At 34.6% G+C, this 21,790-nt stretch overlaps 1 protein-coding gene across 2 annotated transcripts; it reads left to right on the top strand.

Annotated features, from left to right (window-relative positions):
* The first annotated feature begins 227 nt into the window (after positions 1–227).
* Positions 228–7,911, top strand: LOC120118526 (5'-3' exoribonuclease 3-like). Of its 2 annotated transcripts, XM_039138551.1 has the most exons (24): positions 228–275; positions 338–600; positions 701–803; positions 910–986; positions 1,137–1,328; positions 1,431–1,550; positions 1,683–1,745; positions 1,985–2,131; positions 2,216–2,380; positions 2,483–2,560; positions 2,657–2,743; positions 3,248–3,514; positions 3,721–3,816; positions 4,028–4,123; positions 4,205–4,275; positions 4,508–4,636; positions 4,712–4,788; positions 4,871–4,911; positions 5,021–5,095; positions 5,218–5,375; positions 5,468–5,584; positions 5,688–5,763; positions 6,620–6,726; positions 6,850–7,911. In XM_039138551.1, exons 2-24 carry the CDS (start codon positions 397–399, stop codon positions 7,634–7,636), a joined length of 3,333 nt encoding a protein of 1,110 aa, XP_038994482.1. In that variant the 5' UTR covers positions 228–275; positions 338–396; the 3' UTR covers positions 7,637–7,911. The 2 variants fall into 2 exon arrangements, with proteins under 2 accessions (XP_038994482.1, XP_038994483.1); XM_039138552.1 differs by lacking the exon at positions 228–275 and having other exon boundaries at positions 397–600; positions 5,480–5,584.
* Positions 7,912–21,790: the final 13,879 nt, after the last annotated feature.

The following is a 21,790-nucleotide window of genomic DNA, read 5'->3' as shown; positions in this document are numbered from 1 at the left end:
ATAAATTTAGGGTCTCTTTGTAGAGTTTACCCGTAATTAAATCATTTTATAACAACTAAATAAAAATATTTTCCAAAGAATAAATTACATAAAACAAATAAATACCCAGACCTGCTTTATCCATAATACTTAAGGCAGACAGTCCTTTTACCATTTTAGACTAACAGTCTTTCTCTAATTCAAGGGTATTATGGTCCATTCATATTATTTTCGTGCCCTAACGCCGACGTTTCGCCAAACACACAACAGCAGAAGATATAAACAATAACCCCGAGACATTTCCAGGTTTTTTTTTTCATTTCCAAATTTTTATCCATAATAGGGGTTTGAGTTTCTTCATTTGGTGTTTGATTTTATTAGAGATCGGCGAGGGGTTTCAGTTGCAAGCTATTGGCAATGGGAGTGCCAGCGTTCTACAGATGGTTAGCGGAGAAGTATCCGCTGATTGTGGTGGACGTTATAGAGGAAGAACCGGTGGTTATCGACGGCGTCTCCATTCCGGTTGATACCAGTAAACCCAATCCAAATAAACTCGAGTACGATAATCTTTATCTCGACATGAACGGGATTATCCATCCTTGTTTCCACCCCGAAGACAGGGTAACCCTCTCAACACATTGAAATTCCATCGTTTCTAGTTTTGTATTTCGTTGAATTTTTCAGAATTAATGTAATCTGGCTTATTTGATGTCTTATGCAGCCTTCACCAACAACTTTTGATGAAGTTTTTCAATGCATATTTGATTACATTGATAGATTGTTTGTTATGGTCCGTCCTAGAAAGCTTTTGTATATGGCTATTGGTAAGTAGTGTTTATTTTAGGTTGAAAGATGTATTTTTGATACGCAGATGAAGTGTATGTATGTTTAGCTGATGATACTAACATTTTTTCTGGAAACATACGGTAGATGGCGTTGCCCCTCGTGCTAAAATGAATCAACAGCGATCTAGGCGATTTAGAGCAGCAAAAGATGCTGCAGAGGCGGTATGTCATCTCATCTCTTTTTGGGTATACATGTGTGTATATTTTTGGTATTGATATTTCACATTCTCCCACACTTTAATGATAGAAATGGTTGGAAAAAAAGCAGACTGTTTGGTAATAATATTGTTCTTGTTAACTTTCCTTCTGCAGGCAGGTGAAGAAGCACTACTGCGAGAGGAGTTTGAGAGGGAGGGCAGAAGACTTCCTCCTAAAGAGGAATCTCAGCTTTTTGATTCTAATGTTATTACACCTGGCACTCCATTTATGGGTGTTCTGTCAATTGCTTTGCAGTACTATATCCACCTTAGATTAAATTATGACCCTGGGTGGAAAAATATCAAGGTAGTATCAAATATTATGGTACCTAGTCTTTTTCACTTTTTCCTTCTTTCTTTTGGCATGGTGCAGAATGTTAGCATTTCTCTTACTTTCATCTCTTTGAAGGTTATTCTATCTGATGCAAATGTTCCTGGTGAAGGAGAACATAAAATTATGTCATATATACGTCTCCAAAGAAACCTTCCTGGTTTTGATCCAAACACACGCCATTGCCTATATGGTTTGGTATATCTCTCCTCTATTTCCATTGCGGGTTTCGGTTTTTATTTAAATTTTATGCTCGTGTTCTGTTTATTTTCTCTGGCGTTCATTAGTGGACTAAAATTGTGCACTCTGCTAATTTTCGACACTTGACAGGATGCTGATTTAATAATGTTGGCCTTGGCCACTCATGAAGTTCACTTTTCAATCCTTCGAGAGGTTTTTATTTTTTTTAACTTGCATATATCTGTTACCTATTTTTTTTATCAATTGCCTGAAAATTTAAATGTTTTATATGATCTGCTTCTCTTTCAATTTTTAACTTTTATATGAGGTTTACTATTTTACTCATTTATATGAACAAGTGGATGCTACAAGTCTTGGAAGGATGTTTTTAGTATTCTATTATCATGTTCCCACTCTGCCCAAAAGTAACAGGGTTTATGGAATATTGACAGATTGTCTTCACCCCTGGACAAGATAAATGCTTCCTATGTGGTCAGATGGGCCATGTAGCGGCAAATTGTGAAGGAAAGGCAAAGCGGAAGGATGGGGAATTTGATGAGAAAGCTGATGGAAAAGATGTAGCCAGAAAGCCATACCAGGTTACTTTTCAATTGAATTCACAGTTGAAATGTTGATAATGAAATCTTTGGATAAATTTAATGTTATCTGATACATCTTTGTAGTTTCTGAACATATGGACACTTAGGGAGTACCTGGAATATGAGATGAGAATCCCTAATCCTCCTTTTGATATTGACTTGGAACGCATAGTGGACGACTTTATATTCATATGCTTCTTTGTTGGCAACGATTTCTTACCTCATATGCCTACACTAGAGATTCGTGAGGTTTGTATAACATTGAAGTAATTATTCTACCGTTGGACCATACTTTTGTGTTAGAATCTTTTTAATTGGTGGCCTTCCCTTTTTCAATTTGTTATTTTACAGGGTGCAATCAACTTGTTAATGGCAGTTTACAAGAAGGAATTCAGGTCGTTTGGTGGTTATTTGACTGATGGATGCAAGGTGCCTGTTATTCTTATTTGTATTGGCTGCGAATTATTCTAATCATCATATTATCTTCTAAAAAAAATGCTTTTGAATGCGTGATTTTTATTTCAGCCAAATTTGAGCAGGGTAGAGCATTTTATCCAAGCCGTGGGATCCTATGAAGATAAAATATTCCAGAAAAGAGCACGTTTGCATCAGGTTTGTTTTGAGTCTAGGATCAATATGATTCTCTTTAACTAAAGCAAAAAATTAGTTATGTTTACCTTTTCTCCATAATTCAAATTATTCTGGAAAACTTGCACGTGGTCTTGTTTCAATTTTCATTTAGAAGGTTGGACATTGCCTTGTGATTCTTCTGTCTCTATTACATGCTGCATGTAGTATTTATTATCTGTTCAATCTTACAGTGCTCGTGCAAAGGGGTTCCACTATCACCCTACTCTTTAAAATGTTAACCTGTCTATTATTCTTTGGTGGCAAGATTGCCTTTGTGTAATTGGATAGCTTCCTGAGTTAAGGGTGCAACAACACCTGCTATTTGCTCATTTAGTTGTTTTAAAGTTTCTATGGGCATACATGCAACTTAAAATAACCATCTGACTTGAGGATTCTTGAAATGAATGTATTACATATGAGCACAAATCTTTCTTTTAGCTGGTAAAAGAATTCAGTAGTAATAAGTTCTATGCTTGTATCGTATAGCGTCAAGCAGAGAGAATCAAACGAGAAAAAGGACAAGCTAGAAGAGGAGATGATGCACAACCTGAAGTTCAACCTGATTCTTTGGTTCCAGTTTCTAGATTTCATGGTTCTCGTCTTGCCTCTGGCCCTTCACCTGCTCCATTTCAGCAAACAATGGAGTCTAGTGGTAATGGATCCTCTGGTCGGCCACAAAAAGTGCGGCGTTTATCATCAGGGGCCACTATTGGTGCTGCCATTGTTGAAGCAGAAGATATTATTGAAACAAATGTATGTTTTCCTGCTCAGGAAAGGCACTTTAATATAAATCTGACTCCTTCAGCCATTCTTTTGGACTCATATTCCATGGGCTAACCTATGATTTGGTATGATGAGCCTTGCTGGCGAGGAGTTAAGAGAGTATTAGTGATCAGAGTATATTTTTTTACTGGACAACACTTTTATGCTGTTTCTTTCTTTCTTTCCACTGCTATCAGGCACATGAGAACAAAGAAGAACTGAAAGCAAAACTTAAAGAGTTGATCCGTGAAAAATCTGATGTTTTTAACTCCCAAAATCACGAGGAAGATAAGGTTTGAATATATTCTTAAGCAATTTATGATTTCGTTTTTCTACTAATATTTTGGGTGTAGACAGTTGTTAGATCAAGAACTCTGGTTTGATATATACATATCTCAACCAAGTGGAATACTTTTCTGTCTCTCTCTTTTCTCATAATTTCATTGCCATTTTAGTTCATGACTCAGGTATTTTAGCTGTCATATGGTTGTTTGCTCTTGTCAGATTAAACTGGGAGAGCCAGGGTGGAAAGAAAGGTATTATAAAGAAAAGTTTTCAGCAGAAACTCCAGAAGAAATGGAAGAAATACGGAAAGATGTTGTGAGTTAATGAATCTCTATGAAGATTTTGGCAATTATATTTTTTAAATTATCCATTTAAAATGGTCCTTCATTTACGTAGGTTTTGAAGTTCACAGAAGGTTTATGTTGGGTCATGCATTATTATTATGAAGGTGTTTGTTCATGGCGGTGGTGAGTTTCTTTTACTTACTTTTTCTATAATTTGTTCATGGAAGTTATGTATTTTCTTATTTGTGCTTAGAATCAGTCATCGCATTCCCTTTTGGATATATCTGAGTTGCCTTTTAAGCCTTATTTTGGCTTTATTTTGGTGAGAATGGTCTGTTGATCAGGAGCTCATCTTTCTGCTTTAATAGACATTCTTTGCGTTGTCATTGTGCTGCCACTGAATTTTGTGTTTCAGGTTTTATCCTTATCATTATGCTCCCTTTGCATCTGATTTTAAGGATCTTGGCCAGCTAGATATTCATTTTGAGATAGGTTCCCCTTTCAAGCCATTCAATCAGTTATTGGGTGTTTTTCCTGCTGCTAGGTACTGTCACCTGTTTCCACTTTGTTCTCCTTGTAAGTTTTTGAGTCAGAATGATAATATATATTTCTTTTGCAGTTCCCATGCACTTCCCATAGAATATAGGAAGTTGATGACTGATCCGAATTCACCCATTATTGATTTTTATCCAACCGGTATGCAATTTGCTAAACAAGCATGCTTTATATTTTTTTCTTCTCTTAAGATCTGAAATTTGAACTTGCTCTTTCTTATCAGATTTTGAAGTTGACATGAATGGAAAGCGATATTCATGGCAGGTAGGTTCATCTTTCACTCTCATTTGGTTTGGTTTCGTATTCCAAGTGGTTGATGGTCTTCTTTATTCAACTGGAAAGTCAATAATCTATTTGTTGTCGCTTTCTGAAGGGTATTGCAAAGCTGCCTTTTATTGATGAAGAGCGCCTTCTTGCTGAGGTTGCAAAAATAGAACATACTTTGACGGTATGGCTCTTTATTGAATTCATCATTTCATGTGCTCCTTACACTTTCACCTTTCATTATGAGTCATCATGATCTTGCCGGATATTGTTTAGCTGTCTTTCAAAAGCTACATTCTCATGCAGGGGGAAGAAGCACAGAGAAACAGTACAATGTATGACATGCTTTTTGTGGCAGCTTCACACCGTCTCTCAGAGCAAATCTTTTCTCTTGACAATCGTTGTAAACAATTGCCAGAAAGGCAACGGATTGAAGTCGAGGAGGAAGTCAAACCTGATTTGAGGTCGGATATAATCTAGAATTCAAGCTGTCTTGACTACTTTCCATGCTAGTTGCCTTTAAGACATGTCCCACTTTTTTTTCTGATTTATTTAGGTCTGCATGCAGTGACGGGATGAATGGTTACATATCCCCTTGTGCTGGAGAAACACAGCCTCCTATTTTCAGGTCTCCAATCAAGGACATGGAAGATATTTTGGCCAATGAAGTCATGTAAGTTTCAATTATTGATGCTTTATTTATTTATCGTTGATATGCATGGAGCAGATTATTAAATGAAGATACATTAATTATCTTTTGGACGCCTTCTTTACAGATGTTGTATATATAGACTCCCCAAAGCTCATAAGCATATCACCCATCCTCCACCAGGAGTTGCTTTCCCTCCTAAGGTATGTAGCAGCTGTAGTTCTCTGCTTAATGATAGCTGTAATTGTTTTTTAGTTTCTTTTAAAGTACTGCTGTATAACCTATAAGGTTTTGCCTGTTCGATAATAGTAAATTTTAATTTTTGAAAATTCCTTATTCCACGAGGGGAAAATTTATTTAAGATTTAAGTTTTTGAAGAATCAAATAATTTTAACATTTTCAACTTCAAGTGATAAATAACTATTTACTTATCATTTTCAGTACTTTAATTTTAATATTTTTTTGAAAATTCCTTAATCCCCAAGGGAAGATTTTATTTCAGATTTAAGTTTTTGGAGAATAAAATAAGTTTAATATTTTCAACATTAAGTGATAAGTAAAAATTAAAACTGGTGTTATCAAACACATTAAAAAGTCGAGTGTTGAAAAATTCTTTTTCAATGAAATGAAAATTTAAAATGGTCTAACCCAATATTGTAGCCGTAGTTAATTTTCTGAATTTGTAAATATGAGATATGACCAATAGAAACAGCCGAGTTTTGTTTGCACCAGCTTAAACATATTCCTCTAAGTTTCCTGCTAACCAAACTCAAGGACTCCTAGATAGCATCACTGGGGTCATTCTGGAAAAATTGTCTCCTTGTGCTTGTGTGCAATATCCTCAAAATGACATGCCATAAGCAAATTTTAGTATAAAAACAATGTTATGCTTATTCTATCCACACACACCCACCTCAGAAAAAAAAAGAGGAAAAGCAATTAGGATAATTTGTGTATGAGCAAGCTTTGCTTACTTTACGAACGGAGGGAAAACATGTTTGTCAAGATTGATTAAGCCAGAAGATTTCTATTGATATTTTTCAACATTGTGCTTCACAGATGGTGCAATTCAGTGATTTAAAACCCGAACCTGTTTTATGGCATGAAGATTCTGGGAGGAGACCTTGGGATGGAAAGCAGGTTGCAGCTGGTCATCATACGGTTAGGTCTGTATTTAAAAGATTGTATATTTGTTTCTGAAGTTTCCCTTTTTTCTTGCCATAGTGCATGTCATTCGCTGCTAGAATACATTTAGTACCTATTTAACATGTTTTGCCTTTTCCTTTCAGGCGTAACCTGTCAGGATCTATTTCTGGCCATAAGCTCGGGGATGCGTCACACAGACTTATTACTAATAGCTTACAGGTGAAGATGGATCGTAATGGGTTCAACAATAATATGCAGGCTCCTCCATCATTATATGCCGGTGGTCCCTATAATAACCAACCGGTCTATTCCCATGTAAATTATGGGTTTCATAACCAGGGACAGTCTGGTATGGTTCCTAGACAAGATTATCCTGGAGTGGGTCACCAATTTTCTCATAATCCACCTTCACAACATCCAAATTCCCACAGCTACCATAACTACCAAATAAATAACCAAGTAGTTGCCAATAACATGCACTACCCTCCAAGACATCATCAGAGTGGTGGATCGAGGCACATTCCTATTGCACAAATGTCAACTGAGGCTGATATATACCCTTCTCATCCAGGCCGTTACGATGGCAACCGCCGGTACCAGGGACCTGAAAACAGTAGCTGCTATCAGCAGTGGGGTGGTAGAATGGTTCCCCAGGCCGACCAAAATGTTTCTGGAGGGTATGGCTTCTATCAACAGGGTGGATTTAACCAGGATTTCCATAGAGGGCATGACCAGCAGCAACAAAGAGGTATCCAATCACAACACCACCATCATAGGGGAGAGTATGAAGAAAGAGGAAGCCAGCCATACAGGGACAATCAACAGTATTGTGGCGGCAACCAACAGCAAAGGGGGGATAATCAACAACGGAGAGGAAACCTGTATTCAGCATTAGACAGGAGAGGTCATTGGAGGCCCCCCAACCACTGAAAGGTCCTCTAACCGCTATTCTCTAGTTCGATGTTTGTTGTACAATACTTGTGCAAGTGGCTAGGTCGATAATTGTTGTTGAGCATTGTATAATGTTGCTTTGTTTTCTTTGTTTACTTGTCTTCTTGCCTAGATTTTTCCTCCTGTTAGATTGTACCCTTATAAACTTCCAAGGTGGAGGTTTTTTACTCCATTTTGGTGATTTCGCTTCTTTTATAAGTGACACTGTACTAATAAATGTCTTCAATAATATTGGTCTTTATTATGTTTAAGTACTTTTTGTGTGAAATAATTAAAAAAGTGTCTTTATATTTTAGAAGTTACTGAAATGATTAAATTCGATTTGAATATCTTGTAAGCAGAGAAAACGGTGTTTTGTTTTATTTTTTGCAGTGGAGAATAACCATAATATGCCCAAGATTGGAATATATTTAACCATAACAGTGCCTTCTGCCATCTTCTGAGTCTTGTTGCAGCATACATCCGCCATACCATACTGAAGAAAGCTGCCTTAAGGTTCTCGAGTATAAGAATTTTGTGTCATCTGTTAATCAACGGCGTTAGTGTATCAATATAGCCTTAAAATGATTTGTTATCTATAAATTATAGATATTTAGTTTTGGCTACCAATATTTGATCAGTTATTAGGAATAGTTAAGCCTAAATGACATCGTTAAATTTAATGTCCCTTGTTAGATCAATTTTGTTTAGCTACAATCAAAATGTAAGGCTCCTTAATTAAAGATCCAAAACTGCTTTTTGTGTTTGGAGAAATAGGAGGGTAAATCTTAAACTGAAACATTGATTAACAAGTTAATTATTAAGCCCTACGTATAAAGGAAAACACAACTATATTGATATTGTTTTATGAAGAGAATATATTATTCTTAATTGTTTATGAAACTTGCAAAAATGTGGAGAAAGTCATGATTGTTCCACTGCTTAGGTAGTTTAAAAGATGAAAGTAGACACAATCATGTTTGTCTAAACCCCCCTCTTCACTCTTGTTTTCACATAATGGGTATTTCTTCTCCCACTGTTTCTTTGACTTGCTTTTCCGACTGGTTCATGTACAGAGGATAAAAAAAACTGAATATTAGCTTGTTAGGACCACAGATTGGTTGCCTTAGAAATGCCTAAAAATCTGACTTGTTTAGCACTAGGCAAACTTACCTAATCAATGAATCATAGCTTTTTTTTAATAAGGCCGCCAAGAACATAGTACTAGCATTTTGGCATGTCGGAGAGATTTTGAGATCAACACAGTAAAAGTGAATAATTACAAACCACCCCACTAATGTTAAAGTCTTAGTTAAAACCCTTTTTAAAGGGTTTGGGGGGTTTTATTCTCTTTTTGATGGGACAACGAGGGTCACTGCTCATCCTTTTTGCATCTTAATCTTTCCAAGCACATTCATGCATGGATTAATTGCTTATGCTTCAGTTCATACATGGTAAACACAGCCATACGCACACACATATACATAACGACAAGTGAGTGAGGCAAAATACAAAAATGATTGGGCACATGGTGTTCGCCGATCACCTTGAGACTTCCAAAATCTCCAACTTTTTGAAACCTTCACAATGAATCGCACACATGATCTGGAAAGTGGCAAATCGAAACCCTAAGAGTGAGGACTACAAATTTACAATGTTGGTTCAGAGTGAAACCCTCAACCCACAGTACTTTTCCTTCTGAACTGCGAATGAGGCTCTTACATCGTTTCCGCAAGTTCATCATGCGGCTCGTGTTCTTCCCTTTCATCCGGTGGATCTTCTGGCAAGTCAAGTGTGGCTTCCAAGCAAAACAACAGCGACAGGTTTGATCCGCCCAAGATTTCATGCAGCTCTTATTACTCTTCCCACTCCCATTACACCCGAGGCCATGCCGACTGCATTGAGTTTTCAACAAGTCATCACAAGAGGGGTTTTTGGAGGGTGGAAAATCTGATGTTTGGGTTTAATATTTCATCATCACATATATATGATAGGCCATTGTGTGCTGCTGCTTTTAGTTTGTGTCGAAAATCTTATGTTTGGGTCATGCTTATTTTCTCGTCTTTTTCTTTTTTTCTTTGAAGTTTATTTTTATTAATGCATGGCAGCTTTATTGAACGAATTAGATCAGTATCTTCCTTCGTGGGTTACGAATCTATACCATGGAAAGAGTCATTGGAAAAACCTGGATTTAGTGTTTGTTCTTTGTTTGTACATTGTGAATATCTTCACATGAAAAAAGGTTTTTTTTGTTGTGTTGTTAATTTGATTCCCATCAGGGTTCTTGAGGTTTCCAGTCCAAGCTCATGAGATGAATAAAAGAGGTATAATCTGTCCAAATTTGCCGAGAAAATGAAATGATTTATGTGAACTTTATTACAATTGTTAAAAACATCACATCCTTCTTGTACCTTGAACTTAAATCCTCGGAAAAAGTATCATGCAGGATCTACGAAATTATGGTTTAATTTTTCTTGGAAAATAATCTTCCGATCAAAGGGATCTATGGCTTCCTCTTTTTCTTTACTTGTAAAGATTGTCTCTCGAGTTTTTCCACACCATGTGGATGGGTAACTCGAGTCAAACAAGGTTGATTTGCGAAGGTCACGTATCTTTTCTAAACTCGGTTCCTTCTTCATACTAGCTGAGCCTGGGGCAATCTTGACATCTTCCATCTCGAACTCCATCATTTGTCTACGATTTCTCCTTCATTCATTTGCTCTAATTCCCTCTTTGTTTCTTTCAGGCTTCTCATTAAGAGCACACAGGCAATTCGCCATTACCATACTCTTTCTCTAGCCTTTTCAAGCTCAGTGGTAACAGTTCCAAGTCTGGAAGGACCCTTCTCACCATGTATCTGTCACAAAATAAACACAGTAAACTAACAGTTCCAGATGAATCCAGTTGATGATATATGGATATCTTCAGGAAACTGAAGACAAAATAGGTGCTTGCTTGCTTGACGAATAATCCCCATAACACTTTCATTAGGCCACAAAAAAAGCAACAAATAAAGTAATGAAGAAGAGGCTACCTGTCCTTGAGGTTGGTGGTGAGTTTGAGCAGCTAAAACTGAGTGACCGAACAAAGGCGACGGCTTCTTTAACAGGGTTGAATGGTGCAGTGGTATAGATTTCAGCCCTATCCATCATCACAAGTCCTCCTTCACAGTCCATGCTGATATTGGGAGAAATGAAGATGGAAATAAGTTGAGACATTTGGGAAGGGAAGGGAAGGGAGGTTGGTTGCTTGGCGTCCACTTCAGTGGAATATTCTATGGCTACGCCTGTTTTGTTTGGAGCAAGAGAGGGATTTTTTTTACTACCGGTATTTGATTTATTGATCGATTAATCCAGATTGAATACTCCCAATTTAGTTTACTTCATTCGTAATCATTAAGATTCGAATTTCTAACCTTGTTTAAGGAACCTAATAATTCATCTCACTAGACCAACTGATTTTTTGTAAGAGATGAACTCTTTAATTATTCCCAACAGATCAAAGTACCCCCATTTATATTTCACAGTTTCGGTTCGAGGCCCCTCCTCTACAATTCTTCATCATCCCTCAACCCCTAATTTTATAAGTTTATATTCACAACCATAAATCATAGCATAATAAAATATTTTCATATAATATTCAACATAAAGACCGATGTAATGTTAAAAAACATAATTGAATAAACTCGAATAAAAGATAAATACGAACATATTTAACTACATCGACAAATGATTCACAAAAGGGATCAAGCTAAAGACTACTAACATACTGTAAATCAAAATCGAGTGACGTGAGAAAACTATCTACAAACGCAAATCACTTCCAAAGGTCCAAAGAAAGGAAAATCAATATGATAGCAAACAAACATCATCTTGATCAGTCGCGGCAATGTTAAATCTAACTCTGAGAAAATATAAACGAAAATAAGACCAAGAACATACCAAAAAGTAGGGAGAAACAATAGATAAAAGAAAGAAGATAAAGAAAATATAATATTATTAAATATTAAAAAAAATCAAAGATACAATATAATTAAATAAAAGAAAAATAATAAATATCGATTATCGATTATTAATATTAAAATTCGTAATGTTACCGATATGAAAGATAAGGAAGAAAAGAAACTAAGTGGTTGTTTGTTTGGCTCTTAATGGAATCATTCAGCGCTGAATGCTGAACGGTTCAACATTCAGCGCATTTGTTTCGCACCTCTGAATGATTCAGTGCTGACTGATTCAGCAAAACAATGTTGAATGATTCAGCACAGAAATACATTCTGAATGATTCAGAGCCATTAACAGCATGTCACATTCAGAGCTAATTCATACAGAGCCGCTGAATCATTCAGCATTTGAATCATTCAGCGCTTAATCATTCTGAAATAAACAAACAACTCCTAAGAGACATAAATAAAAAAACGAAAATTAGGACGTCTTCATTTGGTAGAAGTTTGTTTGTTTTTCAAGAGGAAGGATATCATAGTATTTTTTAAAAATAATTAAAGTGATAATAAAATTATTAAAAATATTGTTAATATTAATTGTATTTGTTGCCCAAACATTAGTATTGATAATATTAATTATATATGCACGAACTAATTTATTCAGGGTTAAAAGAATTCGAGCACCAATGGCTGCAACAAGGTGATTGAGCGTTCATTGTCAAATAGTTGAAAATATTTAAAACATATTTTAATTTATAATTAACTTAGCTTAATCAAATATATATATATATATATTGAGATTAGAAAAATATTAAAAAGAGTTTTTTATACAGAATGAAATTTGTTTATGCAGACATTGTAGATCCATAGAAGGCCGAGCTTTGGGTTAACGAACCCAAGTGACAGCCCAAAAAGCGAAACGGTATTGTACGTCATATTATCAACCCTATCATTCCCTTTACAACACGCCAAAATCAGACCGTTGAACTCTTTTCAAATTGCAACGATTTGAAATTCTCTCTCAATTCAGATCAAAAGAGAAAAAAAAAAGATCTCTTAATTTTCTTCCCGTCATTGTAATTCGACTATCAAGAAGGCCACAAATGGAGCTAAAACGCGGTCTCAACACTTATAGGGCGTCAGAAGTGGGATAAAGTCTTTGAGGGTTTAGTTAAGATGCTTAAAACCAGCAACAACAGCTTGAAACTTTGGCTAAAGAAAGAGATTCTCGAAGATCGGATTAAGATGCAATATGAACGGTGGGTCTCTGATGTTCGCCTTATGAAGACGCATTCTCAGGCAAGACTTCTCGATTTAGGGTTTTGACTTTTTTGGTGAATATGGTTTTTTTTCTTCACCTAATTTGAGGTAATATATGGTTTTGGCTATATTTTTTTATGTTTAGATGAAAAGTGAGTTGCAATCGGAAGAGATGGCTCGTGTGCTTGAGGCTACAAAAGCCGATATGTTGATAGGACTGAAGCACAGAGATGCTTTTCTTTGCAAATGAAATTAGGTATTTTTTTTTCCTTTAAAACATATATATATATATGGGGATTACCGTGATGAGTGGCTGCGCCTGTGCAATTTGTATGAAATTTTGTGTTGGGTTGAATTCATGTTTGAGGAGTGAGCTGACCAGAATTATTTTTTTGTAATATGATATGGTCTGATGTTTAGATTTTATCGATTGTCTTATTACAGGAAACAAGAAGATTGATTGATTTCAGAGTCTGGGTTAACATCCTCAGTAAACTTCAAAAGTTGTTCCCTTGATTTCTCTCTTTTCATAATTTCGTACATTGTACAAACTTTTAGTCATTTCATTATATTCAGGTATTCCCCAAAGGGACCCCATAGAAACCAGAAAAGGAACGTCGGGAGCAAGCTAGTTCGAAGTCTGTTACTTTCGAGACATTGGAAGATGATGGAGAAGCCTAAACTTATTGACAAAACTCTTGTTTCAGAAAGAGTTCTCAAGACACTGCACTCATGGCGAGAACAACTTCACGTGGAATCGGCTTAATGCTCTGGAAAGTCAGTACAAGGATAAATTAAATAGCAAGCAGTTTGAACTTGAAAAGGCTAACAAGAATTGAGACACTGATTTCCGATATGGAGGAGCTGTTCATCTAATGAAAAGGATGAATAATTGAGAGGTTAAAGCTGAATTGTCTCGGAAGGAGGCTGGTGCAGTAGATTCCAAGAATTCCTAAAATTTCTAGGGAGGCCGAAATGTCCAGGAAGTCCACAAATGTTTCTTGTACACCTGTAATAAAACGTTGCGCAGCAGGTGGAAGAACTTCGTTGTCGGGGTAAGAATTGCAGCAGGGATAGATGCAACATTGTTCTGCAGAAAGAAAACTCTGCCCTAATGTCCCTGATCACAAGGACAATGAAAAGGTACATTTGCTTATCCATCTAGCTTGAATAGTCAGCACTTAGAAAGTTAATGTTCATGATTTCATCTATTTCCCCAAAAAGAACATGAAGGCTACACATTTGTTGATATGTTAATTTGTGGCTGAACTTATTCTGCTATGATGTTAATAGCATATACGAATACCGTGGTTTGTGTTCTTTTATGAAAGATTCTGTCTGACCAAATGGTGAATTCTTATGGTTGTTTTTAGGGAAGCAGAAGCTCGAGAAAAAAAAGGATGATGCTATACCCCTTTCTGAAACTCCAAATTGTTCACTTCTACATTCAAAGTTACCAGATTGAAAGTCTCCTGTCCCAAACAAGATGACCTGCACCATCTACTTGGCTTCGGAGCTTGTACTTCCATGTATTTTAGTTTATTAAGCTGTAATTTGACAGTTTAACTGATGTGTATTAGTTCCATTCCCTGGAGCAAGTGGTGTGTATTTTTATGAACAAAAAGAATCGTGTTTTTGTATTGTTAACCAATGACCATTTGTACAAGGCCTTCAATCAGGTCAGTGCTAAGAGAGAGAGAGCTCATGATTTGCAACTGAAAAGGAATATTGCAACTTGATATTTACATATTCTATATCCGTCTTGTTGTCTCTATTTCTTCACTTTTTTTAACAGTCTAACAATGACTACTCTTGCATAGGTGTTACAGGAGTGTCGTACCAAGCAAAGAATCAACATGAATGTTTGACGCATTGCCATAATTTTTACAATCAAAAAATTTTCTCCTTTTCTTCTTTTATTTTTGTCGTTTCTCCATCTTCTACTTCTTTGTGTTCTAGGAAAAGGGTGTTAGAGTTTTTAATCCTTAATCGGTTTCTTGTTAATATAAGTGCAAAATATATATAATATATAATGATGTTATTGAAATTATACGTCACTTACGACTAGTGATTTATGTGATTTTTTTATTTTAAAATTGTCATGTAATACTTCTGATAACGTTAACAATCGAATGAATTAAACTGAACGGACTGATACTATAAGAGATCAATATATTTAATTAAAAAAAATTAGTGATCAAATCGTACCAAAAATAAAAAGCGAATATTGTTATAGTTTAAGCATAATTCAAATGTTTATATTTGAAATGAAATAAAAAAAATATCTTAACAAAAGTTAAACTATAAAATACTTTACGAAAAATCAAAGAGAACTATATTAATCAACTTATTTTATATTAATTAAACCCAAAAATCATGAAAATAGTTCTCGAAAAATCATTTATATGAACAAACAAAGATTAATTATATTTGGGTCATGGGACGTCAATTAGGCATTTATTAACTAAACGATGTCGTTTCGATCTTGAAACACGCTAAGACTTGGAGGATCATCAGTCCTCCACCATTTCCAGTAGTCCGAAGCAGTGGGTTTTCACTTTTATATTCTGCGCGCGTGGCAGTTGGGAATTCACAGTTCTTTTATTCTCTCCCTATCTTTTGGGGGAACTTGTTTATTTTGCAGCAGATTTAAGTATGTTATGGAGGGTTCGAAGCCAATGAGAATGGAGGAACCCGAAGATGATAATGAGGACAAGAAAAAGCTTGAGTTCCATGACGGAGAATCGTAAGAAGAAACCCTCAAGTAATAGCAACAATGCTGCTGTTTCTAACTCGAAATCGCGTCCCAAAGAAGCCAAAGTGAAGAAAGAAGAGCCCGTAGACGATGATGATGAAGACGATAACTTAAAATGCCCGTCAAGGGTTCTTCATCTAGGTCACGCGCCAAACCACCAAGCTCAAAAAGGAAGAGGAGAGTGATGTTGAAAATGAAAAACCCATCTCCAAACGAAGCGGATCCAAGCGAACAAGCCCAAAATCGAAGAGAGAGACGATGAAGATGAAAAACCCATCTCCAAAGAAGCTCCGCTACTAAAGCATAAGGTTTTGATTTCCTTTAGCTTTCCCTTTGTTAAAATAATCTTTTTTTGCAGGAAAATATAATGTGGTTGATGTTTGTTTTTGCTATGACTTTGTAGGAAAAGGAGCTGAAGAAAAAGAAGAAAAAGGGGGAAGAAAAGAAAGCGGCTGCTGGGAAGGAAAGAAGCGGAAGAAGAAGGTTTATGATTTGCCTGGTCAGAAGAGAGATCCTCCTGGGAGGTAATTGGACTTTCAACAAATTTTTTTTTGTTTTATTTATTTTCCTGTTTTTCAGTGTTTTATCATTGCTTTCATTGCTCAATCTCAGAGGGATCCGCTGCGGATATTTTATGAGACAATGTATCAGCAAATCCCTCATAGTGAAATGGCACAATTCTGGTAAGACATAATTCCCAACATTAACATTCTTTATGGATTAGTGCATTTGTATGGTGTGTTGTAGTAGTTGTAATGTATGCAGTACAAGGATAGTGAATGTTTAGAAGAAGTAATTTTTATCAACCATCGAGCTTTAGTCTCATTCGTTTTAGAACTAAAAGTTGTTTCAGTTACTTTCCATGAGAGAAGATGTGCTTGAATGCTCTGTTAGCTTTGCCTTGAGTGTGCTAGCAAAGAGTGGTGCAGTTGAGAATTTGTTTTAAAAAGCGCGCCTAGGCGCGTTTAGAGCGCGAGACGCTTGTAGGTGCTGAACTAAACGCCTCCAAAGATATAAGCGCAGCGACCTACAAAAGGCTCTTCCAGGCGAAAGCGAGCGCTTTTGAAGATGTGCTGGGCGCATCGCTTCACCGCTTTAGGGGAATTGAAAAGCATGAGAAATTTGCAGGAAGTGAGGTGGAGAGACATGGTTGGTCAACCTGCTATGTGGGTCAGCTTCATTACTTCTAGCACCGCTTCTCTGCTTTAGGGAATTAAACAGCAGATTTAGTGTTGCAACAGGCAGGTGAGGTGGAGAAAGCTCCAAGCTTACTCGGTAAGCTTCTTTCTTTCTAGCACCGCTTCTCTGCTTTAGGGGTACTAAATAGCAGATTTAGTGTTGCAAGCAGGCAGGTGAGTGGAGAAATGTCCAAGCTTGCTATGTCGATAAGCTTCTTTCCTTTAAATATTGTCTCTGCAGCAGGTGAGGTGGAGGTAAAGCTTGTTCCGAACCTGCTATGTTGATGATTAAAATTTTTTGTTTTAAAAAATATTTTATTTATTTCAAAAAAATTTCAAATAATATTTTTATTTAAAAATAATGTTTATTAATAACTAAAATGATTTATTTTAAATCATATTTAATCTCTTAATTCGGATTATAAACTTTTTCTCTCTCTAAGTTTTACCCTTTAATTACTATATAACTTGAGATATAATTTAGGAATTGTTCGGTTTATACAATGTGAAATTATTTTAGTTTAAGCAAATACTGAATCCTGATTCCATAGCCTTCAAGCTTTTATAAGTATACACATTCAATATATATTAGATATTGTTATTGATTTAAAATCATATTTGGTGATTTTAAAGTATTTATGTTATGATTTATAAGTTTAGAAGATGATGTTGGTTTATTATAGTGTAACCCTAATTATGTGGTGAAATATTTTGGAAATTAAAGTTTTGCGAATGATAGAAATGGGCCGAGGAGGGCAAGTAATGGTGAAGGATTGATTGTGGAAAGGAGATGTGTTTCAGTAGTGAACTACTGAGTAATAGAGTATATATTCCAGAATTGATTTATAAGTTTTTTAGTATAAAGGTGTGCTTCGCCAACAGGCGCACGCCTTCTCCTTGCGCCTAGGCTCCAGACGTCTTTTGTGCCTCGGTGCACCTTGCGCCCTTAAAAACCAGAGAATGATGTATAAGCAAAATTTGATGATAAACATAAAGAACTAAGACCCTTCTCTGATATGATGAACAATGAAATGGACATTTCTTTCTCGAGTGGATTCAATGCTACTTCTAGTCTGTAACTTTAGATTTTTGATTCTGTTGGTAGTGTTTTGCTTTCTTTTGGAATTCCTCATTCTGTATCCCAAGCACTGAATTTTCTTTTCTAGTATGCATAATTTTCATTTTGTTCTTTCTAGTTCCCCTTATGGTTCCTTTGTCCAAACCGCATGCTTGTTGCAATGAACTCATTGATCTGAAAGAAAAGAAGTTGTGTATTTGAAACAGCTAGTATTATTATGCCTCATTGTCTGTAATCCTGCTTTTTGCAATTCAGTGTTATAATCAACTGATTCCCTTTATATTTTGCTTTCAATTCAGTAACTTATCTAAATCCCCCGACAATTACAGTTTTCTCCAACTCAGATCAGAGTGTCATACTGCAATAAGTTGCTACATTGATGGCAATGAATTTTGCGTCTATTATCTGGTCATTTTAAACAGAGTTGCCTCTTTATAGTATGTGCCTGTTCCATTCAACCAACTCATCGGTATAGTATGAGTTGGATTCAAACTCATTTTGCGCAACAAATATCCCTCTGCTTAACGTATTCATTCACCTTGGAACATATATTTCTGTTTACTGTTATTCTGTGGAATGCAATTACAGAGCATGCTTTCTCATCATGTAATTGCAGGATGATGGAGTCTGGTTTGCTCCCCCTTGCGGAAGCAAAGAAAGCCTTTGAAAAGACAAAAGAAGGTTCTGCAGCAAAAGCCTGTTTCCCCAGTCAAAGCTGCTTCAGCTACAAAGTCCGTTACTGCTAAGAAAACTCCTACGGTATCTCCGGGTTCTTTGAATAAAAAGAAAACTGGTTCCAAGGTTGCCCCAAAGCAGACCAAGAAACGCAAAGCTGAAGAAAGCGAAGGCTCTGATGGTGATTTCGAGAATACTTTGGCCAGTAGAATGAAGAAACAGAGAGCAGACTAATTATGTTTTCCCACCATAACTGATTGTTTCTAGCTTGTTCTGTTCTGGTACTTGACTCATTTGAACTTCATTGATTAGTTGTGCCAATACTAATTCGATGCGGGCCTGATTGAACTGATCTGAAGGGATCATTACATTGTTTAGTTAATATGCAATGAAAGAACTAGTTTTATTGTAGCCAAAATGTTGGCGCTCTCTGAAATGGTCAATCACATATACCAAAATAGTTTAGAGTCCATAAATTTAATAGATACCACTTAAACCTCCGACCTGGACTCTTGGTTTTAAAGGTTTATGTAGTTGAACCGTAGCTCTCTTAGTTCCTATATGCTCATTAATCACAGATTTTTATCACTATTTGTATATGATACTAGCAATCAATCTATCATCAAAAAATGAGTTCAATAATGAAGGTGATAGAAGAATGTATGGAATTACTATGCACTTTCTATGGTGATGGAAGTAATTCGACGCAGGAGACGTTTGGTTCACGGAATGTAAGATTACTTTTTGGAATAATATTACTGGATTGTAACATTACTATGGGAACATTGTTTGGTTTATTTAGCATGAATGTAAAATTACATTGTTTGATTGGATGAATATAAAATTACTTGATTGTATATTTTATGAAATTATCCTTGTGATATATGTTTTTTTTAAAATTTAACTTTAATATTAAATTATAAATATTTGAATGAAAATTTATAAAAATATTTTAATCGTTATACTATCTAACTTTTTAGAAAAAATATATTTAATATATAATTAGTGTATTAAACTTAAATTTTTAAATAATTTTCATAAGCAACATATTTATTATAAAAATATAATAATATGAAAAAAATAATATTGATCTCAAGTGGATAAGATATTATTTTTCAATATAAAGATCTATTTTTTAATAACTTAAAGGTATAGATTATTTTAAATAATTATATTTTACGTCATATTACTTTTATCTCATTAAATTATAAATAATTAATATATTGAATATTAAAATAAATAATTTAAATGATCAAATTATTAATATTTTGCTAAATTAAAATCTTTGTATATTATTGTTATATTTATGATTTTTAGTAAAGTAGAAAAAAATAAGAATTGAAAACGATTATTACAAAAAAGAACTCATTAGTCAAGGAGTATTCTTGTTCAAAGTGGTGGGAATTGTCTAATACCTAAGAATTTGAAGGTAATGACATTCCTACCATTTTAACAAAAAAAAAATGTTACTATTGGAAAATGATTATTCTCTGATAATAATCTTTTCTATGAACCAAACGTGGGATGCAATTCCAAAAAAGATTATTTTACTTAGTAAAGTTCTTTTCCGCGAACGAAACACCCCCTTATAAATATTATTAATTCAACTGTAGTTTAGATATGCAGTTGTGTTTTAAAGAGTAAGCCTTAAATATATATTTGGTATTTGAATTAGATAATTTCTTCTAAATTCGTTGCAAAAAAATTCTTAGTTAGTATTTGAGTTAGGTGTACTTCTGATATTTTTATTAATGGTGTTAACTATTGATAAGGTAATAATTTAAAATTATTTTAATAACAAATGACACTTGAAAAAATTGGTAAGACACAGTCTCATGTGTTCATGTTATTTTAAGTTAATATAGCTAATAAAAATATGAAAACAATGGGTGAAAATAAAGTCTAGATATCAATTTGAGATTCTACCGCTTTTTCTCTACCTTTTGACATGTTTTTTCTATCTTTTGACGCACTTTATGCTTCTTGGCACACTTTGCTTCTCCTATCCCTACCTATGCTTGTTTTACCATGAATCCCGTGGTAGAAAATGACTTGGCAGATCTATCATTAGAGGATGATAAAGACAATGAAATCTAAGTTGAACTGTGATATTGTTAGAAAAAAAAAAACACGCACATTAGTTCGAGAATGATATAGAAAATAATAATGATAATAAAATCATTATAAAATTAAAGGGATAGAACGAGTTTATTGTCTTAAGATTGTTGAACGAATTAACAATATGAAACAAAATCAATCCTGAGAAAATAAAACAAAGGTTAAACTTCTTAAAAGATAAGATAAAATAAATGGAAATAAAATAATTTTTTTTTGATCTATCGATCGGAATCAGTTGAGGCTTGTCACTACACAGTTTCCTTAAGACAATTTTTTTGTTAACTCCTTTGGTGCTCGAGTTCGTTGGTCGTTTGTCTCCCATGATACAATAACCTATGATCAACTGCATTAGCACATCTCCAGAGATCACGAACGATCTTTGCTTTCGACTATCACCGGAAAAACTAAGGAAGACAAAACTTTTTCAAGATAAGAGAAGTTCTTGAAAAACTGAGTTGTGAGATAAGAAAAACCTAACAAGTTGCTCACTATTTATAGGAGATTTCCAAGAGAGATTTAATCCAATCAAATATATTTTAATATTTAACTTTAAACAGATAATAATATATTTTAATTTGAAATATTCAAAAGATATAACTCATTTTACCATTCAAACTTAAATATATATTATTTTAATTTAAAATATAATAAGTATATAATTATCTTTAATATTCAAAGTTAAAAATGTAACAAATATCTTTTTAAATTGACATATTCAAAGAGTAATTATCCTACTAATATTCAAATTAAATAATATATTTAATCTTCAATGGTCAAAAGGTAGACTCCTTTTATTATTCAAACTTAAACATATATTATTTTACTTGAAATATACAAAATTATATAACTATCTTTAATATTCAAAATTAAAAGATAACAAATACCTTTTTAAACTGACTTATTAAAAGAGTAATTATCCTACTAATATTCAAATTAAAATTATCGTTTAATTTGTAATAGTCAAACGAATTATGAATTTAATATAAATATTAAATCCATCAATTAAATTCACATTTTTCCAACAATCCCCCCACATGAATGAAACTGATGATTTAATAAAAAAAAATTTGGCACGATGTAGTGATAGCCTCTACAATTGATAGTTGCATAGGATATGTAGTTGTCCTCCTTTGAACCTTCCCTTGTG

Source organism: Hibiscus syriacus, unplaced genomic scaffold (genome assembly GCF_006381635.1).
Source record: "Hibiscus syriacus cultivar Baekdansim isolate YM2019G1 unplaced genomic scaffold, ASM638163v2 tig00110328_pilon, whole genome shotgun sequence".
Taxonomy (NCBI): domain Eukaryota; kingdom Viridiplantae; phylum Streptophyta; class Magnoliopsida; order Malvales; family Malvaceae; genus Hibiscus; species Hibiscus syriacus.
This window is presented reverse-complemented; position numbering and strand designations above follow the sequence as displayed.